We start from the raw sequence: 16,087 nt of genomic DNA on the forward strand, positions 1-16,087 counted from the left end.
GACCAGAGTCGTGCAGGAACCAGAACAACCAGCGGACAGTTCTTCTCTGTGCTCTCTCACGTCCTCACGGACTCGACCTCTGATGGGGGATGCACTTTGCTGATGGCGTCACACTCATGCTCCGTGAGACCACAACACACCCTCCAGGCTACAGGTCTACAGGTCTATTCACCTCACTCACCAACTCCAGCTCTTCCTCTGTCTGTCACGGCCGGTGGAGGAGGAGGAGTGAAAAACAGACGACAGTTACGTGACAGCCAAACATGAGCATCGTCTACTAAAGTCCAGTTCTGAGCGAGACCTGGAGCTGAACCGAGCGCCGGCCGACTAACGCCTGGATCCAGATGTTGACTCACACAACAGAGGGAGGACACACACTGTCCCTGTCCACCACACGTTAAGAGAGACCAGGTTGCTGTTTGTCTTTCAGCAGGATAACTCAAAAAGTGCTCAACTGACTTCCACACAACTTGGTGGAAGGAGGGGACATCGGTCAGGAGAGAACTCAGTGACTGTTGGAGCAGATCCAGGAGATGTTATAACATTGTAATAACATGATTGTTATGACTGTTGGGCCTTGGCTGAGGTTTGAGTTCTTCTGAGTGACTTTCTACTTTGTTTTTTCAAGTTCCTGTCAGTAGTAATCTAAATGAACTCTTAAATATTATCATATTCGGTCCTGATAATCTTAATCTCAATTTAAGTTTGAGGCCGTCCAGCTGCTCATCGATTCAGCAGCTCGACCCTGAACGTTGAGCCTGAGGCGTCGGGAACCTCGTGTCTGAAGAAGACTCTGTTCATCACTGCAGTGAAGAATCAATGAAGTGGCTCCAGTGTCTATTAAAATCATTGACTTCTCCTGAACGTCCTGTTCTTACGAGTCTCAGCCCCTGTTCATCAAGTGAGACGACATCACGAGCACAAAGGATCGTCACGAGAGATCAAAACAGAACCGTCGCTAAAACAAACTGACCCGTAACCAAAGATGGAGTCGGGGGGGGGGGGGGGGGTTGCATGAGATTACAACATCTGATGCAACACTGGATCTTCTCTGTGACACCGACTCTGACGCAGCTGTTACAGAATCTGTATCAACAGCTCGAGTGTCACTGATTTCACATGTTTAGACCAAACTTCACTCTGACTGCATTATACTGAACTTTGTTTCCCTGCAGGCGACGACAGGAAGATCACTGGACGTGACCTCGGATCTTTAAACCGTCACATTATCACTAACTCTGCATTAAAGTCAACTGATCTTGAGTTAAAGGGGAATTCTGGTATTTTTCAACCTTGGCCTCATGGTTATAAATGTTGGGAGGTTCATGAATGGTTCTTACAAAAGACTTAATTTTATCAGATCACTAAATGTTCATTTAATTTTACAGAGAGAAACTATTATGTCTGAATCTACACATTGAAAAGCCAACAAGGAGGAAACATGTTCTTTAAGTGGTCATTTGTTGAACTGTCACATGTTGTAGTGTCACCAGTTGTTGAACCATTCATTTACACACCAGCCTTTATAATAATAATAATAATAATTAGGGTTTATGTTGTGGCCACATGTTGGTGGTTGTGTCCCTGTGGTCACTCGTCTCCTCACCAGCTGCATGAGGCTCTTGCCGCTCTGCGAGGTGATGACCCTCAGGTCCGGCTTGCGGCTGTTGACCATCTGCTGCTGGTTGGACGGAGGTGGAGACTTCGCCTGGACCACTTTGCCCAGGCTGCTGCCGTTGGACACGGAGAGGAGGCCTGGGGAGGCCCTGGCGCTGATGTAGCCGTTCGCTGGAGGGGGGGGGGGAGAAAGAGAGAGGTTGAGAGAGAGAGAGAGAGAGAGAGAGAGAGAGAGAGAGAGAGAGAGAGAGAGGGAGAGATAGAGAAAGGTTTGAGGTTGTGTCCTCGTCTGTTTTTTTTATGTGTTTGGTGTCTGTTTCTACCTGTGAACTCTGTCTCTAATTGCCTGGGTGTGTGTCTGTATGTGTGTGAGTGTGTGTGTGTGTCTTCTCGTTAGCGAGTTGGAGCACCACACGCTCCTCCACCTTTCTGCAGCTCAAAGAGCGTTTGCTGGCGGCGCTCTGATTCTCTGCTGCTCCTTCACATCAGAACCTCTCTCTCTCTCTCTCTCTCTCTCTCTCTCTCTCTCTCTCTCTTTCTCTCTCTCTCTCTCTGAACACAAACACACACAATCGTCCCTGGACTCCTTCCATCTCACACAGAAGAGACACCCTCTAAAGTCAATGCTACCTCTGTCAAGGCGTTGTGTTGACAGCAGCGATACACAAAGACTACTCCACTGATTTTCTTTCTTTGGAGCAGATTCGAGTAAGAATCCAGGAATTTATTTACTTTCAACTTTTCTAGATATGACGTTGGTGTTGATGGAGGGATGTGATCTCTGAGGGCCCCTCTTGTTTCACATGCTTCTAATGAACCACAGTTATGGGTTCGAGTCAAAATAAAGTACAACTACAAGAGTGTGACTCACGACAAATGTAGTTGTGTTAATATTACAATCAGTTGATATCCATATCTATTTGACATTTGAAAGACTCCTGGATCTTCCTGGGTGTGTTGCTGTGTGTTGCTGTGTGTAGCTGTGTGTTGCTGTGTGTTGCTGTGTGTTGCTGTGTGTTGCTGTGTGTTGTTGTGTGTTGTTGTGTGTTGCGTTACGATTGTCGAGCCGAGCTGCAGATCTGGGTGTCATGACAACAGGACTCCAGCAGACAGCAGCCTGTGTCTGAGGTTAAAATAAGACTCTGATTCAAACAGGGACTCAGGCACAGGGTGTATGAAGGAGGGACAGAGGGGACTTTCCCAGCCCTGACACACACACAGACACACACAGAGACACACACAGACACACGAGAGGCAGATTGCGTGTGTGTGTGTGTGTTTGTGTGATAGCAGATAGCAGTTCTCCATGACGCCGCCTCCAGACGACAGCGGCATGTGACTCTGCTTCATCTCAGTCGCACACTCCAGGGAAACAAAAACACACACACACCAAACCAAACCTGACAATAACAACAAGCCAACTCTACCTCTGCTATCAGCGAAGTGGGAAGGAGGAGGAGGGGGAGTGAGTGGAAGGGGGCTGATGGAGGCGGTGGTGGGAGGATGGAGGGGTGGAGGGGTGGAGGGGGGGGGGGGTGCAGCGATGGAGAGAGAGACAGAACAACGGAGAGGAGCTTGTTTTAAGTCACTGGTTGGTTAGCTTGTCATTATTCATCTTGACTTGTGAACAAGTTATTGATAATCTGTTGTTTAAAAGAAAACAACTGGAACAAACTCATCCACGTTTTTAAAATCAGTTAAAGTTTGAAAACCTGAGGTCAGACGACCCGTCCACACAAACACACCTGAAAACACACGTCACATGTCGTGGTGTAAACAGGAAGTAGATCTTCTGATCTGCAGTTAGTAACTTAGTTACAGAAAATACTACCAACAAGGAAATGAGGAACAGTAAGAGCAGGGATGTTTATTCTTGGAGGGACGACAAGTCATGTGGTGTTAAGAAACAATCAGGAAGAGAACGGGGGTGTTTGTGTTTTCAAAAAATCTCACGTTCTTCATGAATAAAACTCAACCCGGAGTTTTCAAACTAAAACAAGAGCAGCAGCATTAAAGCCACGTTTTCAAAGCCTGAGTCAGACACAAGTGTTTCTGACTTTATATATAGATATATATATATGTTGACTGTTGGTTTGTGTCTTTCTGTGTCCTTTGCATGTGTAAATGTGTGAGTACCTTCAGTGTGTGTGTGTGGGTGTGTGTGTGTGTGTGTGTGGTTGACGTCTCCTATTACGCGAGGCTGGGCGTGGGAATGTGTGGAATGCCGTGTGACGTCAATGGTGACATTCCCGGAGCCCTGAGTCCCAGGACAACAGCTGAGAACGACAGAACCGAGGGAGGAGGAGGAGGACAGGGAGGGAGGGAGTGAGAGAGTGAGGGAGAGAACAGGCGAGGGCAGTAGAGGGGAGAAGATGGAAGGAAAAGTTTGAAAATGAAAAGGAACGAGTGAAGAGGAAAGAGGAAGGGAAGGGATGAAAAGTAACTGCTGGAGAAGTGGGAAACGAGGGTAAGAATAAAAGATGAACAGAGTGGAAGAGGGGGAGAGGAACGATAGAAAGAGGCTGTGGTTGGGATAAGGGACAAAGAGAGTGAAGCTGGCCGATGGGTCCATGAGCTCGTGTCTCTGGGACGAGGAGGTTCAGTGTTTTGACTCAGGATGGAAACATCCAATCAGAGTGAAGCTCAATCACTAAAAACTGTTTCTGTGCTCGGGAACTTAACTCCTGTGTTTGGTGAGAGGTTTAAATCCAGAACAGATGAATCACAATGCAGCCAAACTTTCTTGATCCACTGGGGGAAATGTACACTGTGAGTTGGCAGTGTTCTTTTTTCAAAAAGTATTTCAGATAATTCTGTGGTTTTAGAAGCAGCAATATAAACAATATGACCGAGTGAGTCCTGGTAAGAGGAGCACATACTAGAAGTTATTTAGAGAACATCTGCAAACACCTACGATCTGTGTCACAGTGTGAAAAGCAGCGACAGTGTGAACTGTCCTGAGAGAAACAATCAGCAACATCGACAAACCAGCAGGAAAAACCAAACCGGTGAAATCCACTCGTGAAACATCCTTAATGTGAGTTTTGTCGTCTCCTTTGTGAGCGACAGAATCAACAAGGAGCCGGAGAACAACCAAGAAACTCTTTCTGAGCTGAGAACTAAACTACAGAACTGCTCTCTGATCAAATGTGTTAATGTCGGGGTTTAATCACACTGCATTCTAAAGGAATTTATTAATTTCCAGAGACACAGAAATGTAACTTTAAACTTTAATATTTACTTCAACACTTCACTGATCTGTCCGTCAGATAGAAAGTAAATTATCTTTCATTCCGCAACTCGAAGAACTTAATCAATAATACATTATGAATCTATTGTTGCCCGTCTTCTCCTGAAACAACGTTTAATCAAGAGAATGAAAGAGTAAAAAACACCTTCCGAGCGTATCTGCTGCCACCGGCCGGCTGCCGCTATCTGTCCCGGCTAATGGGATTTAAAGAGAAGCTCTGGCCAGTGTCAAAGTCACCTCTGAGGACAGACCTGTGCCAAGACGAGGGACAGTGGGAGGGGGCGGGGCCTTAGATTACTCCTGAGTGGAGACGAGGGGGAACAGCTGAGAGAGACAGGGGGGGGGGGGGGGGGGGGGGGGGGGCGTCAGGGGCACCAGGGTTTTAAAACTCAGGAAAAACAACTGACGGACATTTGGTTCAGGAAGAGAGTGAACACGTCAACCGGCCAATCAAAACCATCGTGGGTAAAGGATCCATGAAAATACCCAGGAAGTCAAAATATATCTGCTTCTAACTGCTGGTTTTATATGTTCTTTAAAGTTATGACATGAATTTGATATCACAAACTTCACATTCAATCAAACAGATTAAATCCTGATCTGATTTTCCATCGTGGACAGAGAGCAGCGAGGACCATGTGGAGCTCGGGTTCCGAGGCTCAGGCTGCGACTCTGGAAACAGCTGAGGAGTTTTTCTGTTCTCTCTCCAACTCCCTCTCAACCTGAAACCCTGAAACTCATTCTGTTCTCTGGGCTGTTTACAAGCAGCTTGTTCTGTGACCATCAGCTGTCGTCAGCCAACAGGTGTTCTCATGCTCGTGTGTGTGTTTGTGTGTGTGTGTGAGAGACACAAAATATTCTGTAAACCTCAGTCTGCTGAATGTGAGGCTTAAAAATAATTTCCTTTATAAAGTCCAGATAAAATCCAGAGAACAGCAGGGTGGACAACCTGATGGGGCAGGTATGTGTGTGTGTGTGTGTTTGTGTAGTGTATGTGCGTGTTTGTATGTGTGTGTCTGTGTTCCTCAGTAGAAATGTGAGTTATGAGAAATGAGCAGCTCTACTTACGGACTGGACTCGGACACGCTCCGTTTGAGTTTCCCATATCTCCTAACAGAGCCCCTGGAACAGAACACACAGATCAGTCGATATCACGACACTCAAAACATTTCATATCTAAATCTTTATCTAAGATGCAGAATGAATGAATCATTAAATCAAGGACATCATCGAAAATAACCTCACTTCAGTCAATGAAGCTTTTAAATCTCACCAGTTCTCAGCGGCACTTGAAAAACCCTCATGTTGACTCAGAAGAATCATCTTTATATTTACAGCTTGTTTGATAAACCCTCATGAAAACTATCACCCAGCTCCAGATTTATGAAATATTACTTTCTATTGGTCTCAGAAATGACTCAGAATGAATGAGCCAAGATACTGGGTGTCTGCCAGATGTTTAAAAAGGCAGCTGATGCCTTGTGATCGTGTGTTTCCAGCTTCTTCTGCCGACAGAAAGGAATTAAACAGTTATTACTGCTTGAAAAACGTCAGTAGATGAATGTGCTCGGCCTCTGAACTGCACAATGTGAATGTATATTTCATAACTCGGGGTCGTTGGGGTGACTGAACACGATCGGGCGACGCATGGAATAAACATCATGAACCGAATGCATCTCTGCTCCGTGCGGCCGAGGAACCTTCTTCCCTCGGCACGTTATGAAAGATGCTGTAATGCATTTGTTGTGCGTTACATCACCTAATTCTGACTTACAATGAGATTACGCTGCTCGGAACAAAGCTTGATAAGTAACCTTGTCTGAGACAAGGGGGGGGGGGGGAGGTTTGCCACAGAGATGCAGCAGCCTCAGATTCCTGTCATCACCAGGCTGGCTGCTCTTATTAGAGGTGAACAGAGCTCCAGAACTCCTCCATGAAACACACACGAGGGCTTCGACTTACAGGGGGCGTAACACAACATAACACAAAAAAAAAAAAAATGATTGAAGAATGTTTTGAAGTACCTACATCTCCATGACAAGAGGGTGCATGAGCTCAACCCAGAGACCCCCCCCCCCCCCCCGGTGTGAGGAAAACGCCACAAGGCTGTGCTCTGGTTCATTTTCATAATTCAAGTTTTGTATATATTTGTATTTGTGTTTTCTTGTTATTTCAAGTTGTTTATTATGAAGTTTAAGGCAAAAGCGTAAAGTTACATTTCTTAGTCATAAGGCTTTTGTAACGAGGGTTTGTTTTAGGGAAAGTTATATTTAATCTAAGAAAATCTCTTGGAGGAACAATTCAGGCTGAGACGAAAGAGCACCTTAACCTTTTTTTAAATTTGACCAGAAACACAAATTCCTTTATTAATGTTTGTCATAAAACTTCTCTTCATCACGGATTTTAAAATATAAAAAACTATAATAAACCGGTGAGGAGCTGAAAGTAAAGTTTATTCTTTTGAAACCACAGACGTGTTGTTGAGCAGAAACAAACTTCCAGCAGATCTCACCTGCGCTGGCAGGGCGCTGCGGCAGCCCCGGTGACACGGTGCTCCTCTGCAGAGCCGGCTGCTGCGGTGACAGCAGGCGGGGGTCTGTGAGGGTGGAGGTGACGAAGGAGGTGGTGGTGACCAGGGCGCCGCCGGGGTTGTTGCTGAACTGGTTCTGATTGGATACTGGCACGGTGACTGGCATGGAGAAGGTGGGCTGTGGGATGGTAGACTGGTGGAGAGACAGGGGGGGGGGTTAGAGTGTGTTGAGTGGATGTTTAACCTGACACACACACACACACACACACAACCAATAATTTACAACAACCAATCACAACAAGAAAAGTTTTCCAAAACCAAATTTAGTTTCACAAACTTTTCTAATGAAATGAAAAGATGAGGTGATCTGCACTTTCCAACTCTTCCTGCTGCTGAGCTGAAGACGTCACTGGTTTTTAATGAGTCATTTAGACGCTGACCATTACTACAAATCACAGGTTCCCAGTTTGATTTACATCTTTCCAGACGGTGACAGGGTTTTAAACTCACGTCATTAGAACTGAACATAAACGAGTGATTCATTTGTCACCCTCTGTTTCTCATCACGGCAGGAAATCAATCTGCCGGTGTGGGACGTGTCAGCTCTTTGTAATTTGTTCTCAGACGCATGAAACATGCAAACACGCTGGAAACAGGTCGTTTATGATCAGAGGATTATAGTTCAGAATGTACATTTTGGAAAAACAACTCTTCAAGTGACTGTAAACACACAATTCTCTCTTATACACACACACACACACTCGCTCAGTTTTAAACATGCAAGGTGACTTGGTGAAAAGCTGTGGCGCCTCTCACGCCTCATGCCAGGTTGAAACTCTCGTGGCAGCAGCAGCAGGTTATTGGTGACGTTTAAAGCGTGAGTGTCACATTCAAGCTGCCCCCCCCCCCCCAGGGGATGGAACACCTCTCTTTAAAAGTTTTTAACGGCCGACCTCGTTATCGGAGCCGACCCGTGAAGGTGGACTTCCGCACGGACCAGGGTCGGGACCGTAAATACAAATAATAAAATCAAGGGCAAGGACCTCGGGTCGTCCAGCCCTCCAACCCGTTTCACCCGGTTCTAACTCAATCTGAAAGCAGGACTTCTATATATAGAATGTGGGCCAGGGCTGATCTGCACTGAAACTGCCTGAGACCCAGTTTAACTGGGAGGAGGACGAGGGCACCTTCCTGTCCCTGATCCCCGCCTCGTTAGGAGGGAGGAGAGAAAGACGACGTGGACTGAAGCCAATGAGAAGCGAGTGAGGCTGAAGGAGAGCATATCTCTGCTAGTGCTTTATTTTAATGACTTTAATTTCATATTAATTACAGCCTGAGGAGTTTATTGGTAATTATTGGTTTATTGGCCCTTGCGAATAAAGACGGACGTGTCTCCACCTCCTCCCAGTGATTTAGAATAAAGACAAAGTAATTTAGAGACAGGAGCCGTGGCACCGAACTGCTGTCAATACACGCCCTCGACCAATCAGGAGTCAGTCTCAGCTGTCAATCATCACGTGTCATCCCGTTTTTCAGAGAGATAAGAACGAACTGAAAAGACAGAAACCATCTTTGAGGATAATTATTTTAACGTCCTCTTTAGTTTGGTCCATGTCCAATCTGCTAACATGGAGGAGGAGAGGTTTATGACCTAGCAAGCCACCAGGGGGCGATCAAGATGTTTTGGCTTCACTTTTGAGAAGCTGTCATGTCGTCCATTATTATCAATCTACGGAGCTCTGTGAAAACTTATTTGATCATTATTAATCCTTGACGCGGGAGCAGCAGAAGGAGGACGGTGCGTCTGTTCCTGGGACGTCCCGTCACTGTGAAGGGAACGTCTTCCATGACGGAGCTGTAAGGGGTGGAGATAGCAGCTAGCAGCTAGCAGCTAATAGCTAACAGCACTGCACCACTGCACACCGGCCAAGCAGAGGGCGGGTTGGGGGGAGGGGGGGCGGATGGCGTGGATAAATGGAGGGGTGGATGAGAGGAGTGAGGGGTTAGTGCAGAGGGGATGGAGGTGTGTAAACACGGAGCATACAGCACCAGAAGGGATTCGACCTCACAGCTTTAATTTTCACCTGTTTTTTAATCTTATTATTTTATTCAATTCAAATTGACTTGATTCAGTTTTCTGAACTAATTTAAGAAGTTTGCACAAGAAACAATGATTTAGAATTACATGCTGAAAATGAAACGCATAGGAAACTAAAATACTAGCTTTGATGCAGTCAAACTGAATTCTATTGAAAATCATACTTTGGTGACTTATAACTTATTAAACTTTCTTCGGTCCGACCATAATTTGTTCTCGGCCACTTCTCCCCCCCCGGCCTCCGTGATGGCGCCAGCCCCCGGCTGCCAGGAGATTTGGTGACATAACCACAGACCCTCTTCACTTAGTCTCTGAATATGAATTTGAATTTTAAATTTGTCCTCACCCTGCACCGCACAGAGCCCCCCCCCCCCTCTGAGCATTAATCCGTGTCTCTGGCAAATTACATGTGAATTTAGACGCAGCCACTCCGACTCCATTCATCACCAACGCAGGAGGGTTAATTGGCCGCTGGCCGTCATCTTGCTAATTTAACGCAGAGGAGGAATGAAATAAATAAGAAGCTGTTGGGGAAATGATTGACTGGGAGTTTAACTGGGAGGCTCGAGGCCTCTTCTGCGTGACGAGGGGGCAGAACACGAGGAGCCGGATCAACCAGGTTGTGTTTCCAGGATGCAAAGGTGAATCAGAAGGAATTAAACTCACAACCCACTTACTCTTCTCTCTCCCTCTTGTCCTCAAAGCCTTTTCCAAATTAAGTTTGTTGCATTCTACTTGTTAGCAGCGCCGGAGCCGAGGAGACGAGTGTGTGTGACCTTCAGACGTGTGTGTGACCTTCAGACGTGTGTGTGACCTTCAGACATTACAGCGGTTGACCAGGAAATTAGTTTTTAGTTCTTCCTCCCCTGACTCTCCCTTCCAACTTTCCTGATATTTGAATAAAGATGAAGGAGATAAAAGTTCCGAGTCTAATTCAAAAGAAGACGGTTTCATCACATCAACCGGGATGTTTATGTTTCTGACTTTCTTTCGTGGAGTGAAATTACAGAATGTGTTCTGAGCCCAGTGCAGGGGCGGAGGGGTCGCCGGCACATCAACGAGACGCCAGAGAGAACCAGCTCTGCAAATTATCATATCACAGTCGAGGTTGTTAATGTTTACTTATGAAAACATATTTATAAACGACTTCTTCAGTCTCCTCGCAGGAAACACTTAACACCGAGCGTCTACTCGTGTTATTGGAGTTTGTTCTTCTGCCGATGCATTTATTCAGTTCTGCTCGTTACCGCTGGGTCATAATGTCAAATTAGTTTTTATGTTTGAAAGAAAATATAGTTCTGCATGACTAATAATTGCAAATCACTTGATGAGTTCTTTTAATGCATGATTATGTTAAATCTCTATTTTAATAAGGTTGATGTTGATTATAAAATTAAATCTGAACCAAAAATCAAAAGATTAATTTACCAAATATTAAAACAATATTTATGTTTATTTCAATTGCTTTTAAATTATGTATTATTGTATCTGTTGTCTTTGGATTGCTGTTTGAAAGGGGTTACATAAATACAATTATTACTATAATTATTACAATTATATTCAATTATGTTTTATATTGTCCTCCATCTCAATGTGAATATTACGACTGCTGAACATTATGTTTTTATTTATTAGCAGTAAATAAACTGAACAGCTGTGACGATTAAAAACCACTGAGGCTCCATTATTATATTGTTATTAGATTTTAAAAGCTTCAGACAATATGCAGGAATTTATTTTTAATAATTGATAATTGAGCCACAATTCTGAAAAATAAATCAGAAGTAATTGAGCAGCCTAAGCCTTTTTGGTGGCAGCTTGTTTTATCCATCTTTTCCTCACATTCCTAATGAGCCTCGTCAGGAGACGTGTTCAGCTCCTTGTTCAAGGTCACGGTGCAGGTCGCTGTTCAACGAGCAAATCTATTAATCTAATAAATCTATTTCTCATTTAATTTCCCAAACAACATGACAGAGCCGGAGCCGACCAGAGACCCAGCTGTGGAGACCGAGACAGGGAAGCAGCTCTGTTTCCTGCCGCGGTGCCAGAGTCAGAGACACAGATCTGTGTCCTCTCTCTCTCTCTCTCTCTCTCTCTCTCTACCTCAGGAGGTATTTTAGTACAAGTGGGATTAAGCTTGTATATCCCGGCCCCTCGCTGTCATGCTGGGGATTATGATGCTGCAGGGAGGAGTGGTGGGTGGTGCTGTATGCTTCTGTTGGCTGGAGCCCTGTGAAAGGTGTGCTGGGCAAACAAGGCAGGCAGGCGGCCGGGCTGGCTGAGAGGAGGGGGGGGGGGGGGGGGGCGGGGGCTACCTGCTGGAGGCCGGCTTCCAATTGACGAGCGCCAAGAGCCGGGGCTCTCCAGGGCTGGGAGATTGAATTCTATTCTTCCTCAGCCGCAGCCTCTTTCTCCGAGCAAAGCTTTTAAGGCTTCAGCTCGGAGCTCTGATCGAGTCAGACTCAGGAGGAGAGGAAGTCACTGAGCGGATCACACGGACACGTCTGGTGCATGTGAGACGTGAGCAAAGTCGTCCTGATAACAATCACTGGCAAAGGAATTATTCTCTTATTGTGTTTGAGGATGCACCGTGAAGGAGAGACGTGTCACGGTCTTAAAGTAAAGGCAAATGTTTAATAACTTCAGGGCAGAGAAATCGTTTCTGTGAACTGGGAAAGTTCATTTCAATCAGACCAACATCAGCCTGTTCCATGAAGGTTTCCCAGCACACGTTGAGATGTACCCTCTGGCTAACGCTCCACCAGCGCCTCAACGTGACCGGCCCCTCCCACGGGACCGATTGGAGGAGCCGGCAGGCTGTAAATTGAGCGCTACTCATTAAAGTGACATTAATGGCGTTTTGAGCGCAGAGGAAAAAAATGAATCACAGAGAAATTGGCACAGGAGCAGAGCACCAGTGAGGAGGCCGAAGCTGGATAATGATGTCAGGAGCACATCCAATCAGGAGGAGGCAGGAGGAGGAGGCCCGGCCTCACACAGCTCGTCTACAGCCGCACACCTCAGTGTTGTTAAGTGTTACACAATTGTCACTTTCAGCCGAACAACCCGGCCGCTCAGAGGCATGCTCCAAATGTGTTGATTATTTCCATAAAGCATCATTTCCCTTTGCAATATCAGTTGCTATGCCAACTTTTGTGCACACTAAGCCCCCCCCCCCCCCCCCCCCCTGTTGTTTATTCGTGTACATTAGTGAACTTGCAGAGGCATCAGAAACCGTGTATTAAAGCTGTAAGACTCCTGAGGACGCTCTTTACTGTGATGACTGTAACATGAAGAATCCCACTGAAGGTCTTTTCTAACGACGTCTTACTCACAAAGTTTAACGTCTGCAGAAACGCGAAGCTTTGATATTTACTTCTATTTTTAATTACAAAAGTTTTTGAACTAGTTATGAGATCTGCCAGGAAAGGAGGATTTAGATAATGTATATAAAGTGGTTTTCAGTGAAGCTGTGATGATTCTTCGATTTAATCGACGCGGAGACGATGAATTTTGATGAGTTTGATATATGAAGCCTGATTTTACGTTTTAAATGACTAAAGATTTGAATCTATATTATCTCTGTCCACACAAGCGTTTTGGCTCAGTTTCAGAATAACATCTGTTCTCCTCCAAACTTCAGTCAACACTGATAAATCGAGAACATCGTGGGCCGAGTGATGGATATTGAAGTTTGCCCTCACGTCAGTCAGCTGGGCCGCTCGGCCCTACCTGTTGCTCAGCGACACACCGTCAGAGGGGGTTGTGGGTAGTGATATGGTGGGTGGGGGGTGGGGGTGAAGTGGAGGAGGTGAAGGGGTGAGGAATAGTGAAGGCGAGTGCTCTGTGAGTAGTCAGGCCGCCATCCGCCAGCCGGGAAACCGCCGGCGGTCTGGTCGGCGGCAGCAGCGGGGGGGGGGGGGCGCCACATGAGGAGGGTGGGGGGCGGAGTTACACAGAGGGGGGGGTACTCACTGACAGCCTATAGTTCTGCATCATTTTATCAAACTCCTCGTCAATTTTTTTGTATTTCTCCTCAGTGCGGGGGGTGAGGGAGAAGGGCTCCTCGGGGTCTGGGCTCTCAGAGTCCCGGTGCTCTTTCTTGTTCAGAGCCTTCGTTCCCCAAACGAGAGAAGAAGAAGGAGGAGGAGGAGGAGGAGGAGGAGGACAGGGCAGAAAGAGAGAGGTGGATAGAGAGGAGAAGAAGAAGAAGAGGAGAAAGGGTGGGTTAGATAAGGTGACAAAAGTGTGATGGTACTCACGCCGTAGCGTTTGAAGAGGCTGTCCAGGTCCTCGGTCTTGCGGTACTTGTCTTCATTTAACGGGCTTTGGTCGATGGAGTCGTCTCCGTCGGGCTCGGGGCTGTTGCAGCCGTTAAAGCCTTTCTTTCTTAACGTCTGAAGCGGCCAGAGAAGGGTAGAGGAGAAGGAGGAGGCACATTTACATTTCATTTCTCATGCACATTTTGGGATCACCACTTTGACTTCTGAGACACACTTTGTGAAATGTTGCTTCCACCGTACAGGCCGACTCCTACACGGGTTCACGGCAGCAGTAAGTGTGCGGTGGAAGAGTTTGACCCCGGTGATGACACAGTGTGCGTGAAGTTTGCTCTTGTAAAGAAGAGGACGCTGCAGAGAACACATTCTCCATCTCTGATAATTCTCAATCGATCGGTGAGGTCAGCGTTTCTAACCGCCGCCTCCCACGTGAAAGCCAGATATTACCACCTCATCTGCACCCGCTCACACAAGCTCTCCGGAGGTCGAGGATTAAAAGGGTCTGGCTGCAGGACTCCACTTGCAAATGGAGAAAGCTTTAAAAATCAAAAGTGGCCAGAGAACATCGAGCACCCGGCTCTCTACCCCGTGCACAGGAGGTGTTGTAGCTGCCGATGGCACTTTAACACGGCGAGGACGTATGAAGCTGAGCCGCATGTCAGGAAACACACGAGGAGTCGCACCTCTGCACGCACCGGCTAATCAACAGTGTCGGTGAATGGTGGTGAAGCTTCGCACCGAGGAAAGTGGTTGAGCGAGGCAAAAGGGTAAAGGGTGAGTCGGTGTCAGCGCTGCGGCTAATGCTAGTCAGGATGTGTCAGTGTTAGCACGAGGTGGAGAGGGCGAGGGATGGAGGGAGAGCGAGAGAGAGAGAGAGAGAGAGAGAGAGAGAGAGAGAGAGAGGCTCTTCTTTTGAGAGGATTCTGCCAAACAAGATTTGCCTTTAAGTAGCTTTGCCGTGCGGCTCCTTGACCACACAGCCCAGCAGATAGATCCTCGCAGCAAAATGGATCTTAAACCGAAGCTGGAGAGCAAAATACGAGCTTCAGGCCCGAGTGATGCAAAGAGAAGAAAATCCTTCGCCTGGAAATCTATCAGCAGAAGAACATAAACTGTAGTTCGCAGCAAAAAACCTGATTCATTGCATATTGTTGACAAAGCTAACACGCCAGCGATCTACGTGGCTGAGCCGCAGTAAGTGCCGGGGATCAAACGAGCGATGAGTTCTGCTTTTTAAAAATGGTGACGGAAAAAAGAAACAAAAACAGTCCCACAGAATGTGTATATCTTTACAGTGCATCATTGATAAGTAAGAAAGTACTCTGAGATCATTTCAAATATTTCCCGCACGCTATATTTTCTTTAATGAACAACCACCCGCGGAGCCGAGTTCGGCTGCAGTGTCGTGGTGGTCTGATTAAAACAAGAGCACATGTTCCACGACTCCCACTGCGCACAATCACTGCTAAGTGAGGATGATTCAACCGTCTGCAATCCAGCCTCAGAAGAGCAGCCGGCGGGAACTCGTACCTGCGCCTGAACCCCGCGGAGCAACAGACACAGGTTCTGTTCATTTGGAATGAATTAGCCTTAAATCCTCAGAACAGGTGAGGGCAAGAGGGTAATGATGTCATCTGGATGTCAGGGTGGAGACGTTCAGTTTTAATAACAACACCGCTCTTTGATACACATCTCATTAAAACTGCAGCCGTGATTATTATCACGGTGTCAAAGAGGCGTTTTATCTATCGACAGAAACGGGTTATTAGAGGGATTCGTTCCAACACGCAGACGCCGCCGGATTCAGTGTAACGCACAGGAGACGCCACCACACACTTTGTAGTCCGCAGCTCATAGAAAACACACTCGCACTGTGTGTGTGCGTGTGAGTGTGTGTGTGCGCTTTGACCTAAAAACAAGGAAAAATAATCTATGCAACAAAAGAAAACACGCGTAAAAATGAATTATATAATCATAAAACCATTTTCCAAACATGAAGGACAGCAGGGGACAGAGGCTGCGAGGACGTGATGGAGACGTCAGGACACAGATAAAGAAATAAACTGGAGCAATGTTGGTGCATCGTGCACACAGACTGACACACACCACACACTCTGTACCAGTATACTTGTGATGACTGTCTGTGGCATAGCACTGCGATCTGACACTATATAACCTTAATATTATTTAAACACAACCGACATGTCTAACCACGAACAGAAATGTGTTCATAACCTAAATCTGAAGAAAAGTTTCCGTCTTCAGGTAGAAAACAATCTCCTGAGATCTGGAGCAATGAGAATTACTGCACT

The 16,087-nt window shown here is 46.3% G+C and overlaps 1 protein-coding gene across 9 annotated transcripts in view; it reads right to left on the minus strand.

The window, feature by feature from the left end:
- mef2d (myocyte enhancer factor 2d) overlaps nt 1-16,087 on the minus strand; it is a 73,375-nt gene that overhangs the window by 13,495 nt on the left and 43,793 nt on the right. For 4 of the 9 annotated variants that reach the window (XM_062398485.1, XM_062398484.1, XM_062398479.1 and 1 more), the window contains exons 4-8: nt 13,471-13,608; nt 7,380-7,590; nt 5,936-5,989; nt 1,607-1,788; nt 173-202 (exon numbers count right to left, since the gene is read on the minus strand). In XM_062398485.1, the coding sequence (XP_062254469.1) occupies nt 173-202; nt 1,607-1,788; nt 5,936-5,989; nt 7,380-7,590; nt 13,471-13,608 (615 nt within the window). Of the gene's footprint in view, nt 1-172; nt 203-1,606; nt 1,789-5,935; nt 5,990-7,379; nt 7,591-13,470; nt 13,609-13,757; nt 13,893-16,087 lie in introns of all 9 variants that reach the window. The other 5 variants (XM_062398486.1, XM_062398481.1, XM_062398482.1 and 2 more) reach the window with 4 other exon arrangements.

The sequence above is a fragment of the Platichthys flesus genome, chromosome 11, assembly GCF_949316205.1.
Source record: "Platichthys flesus chromosome 11, fPlaFle2.1, whole genome shotgun sequence".
Classification (NCBI taxonomy): Eukaryota; Metazoa; Chordata; class Actinopteri; order Pleuronectiformes; family Pleuronectidae; genus Platichthys; species Platichthys flesus.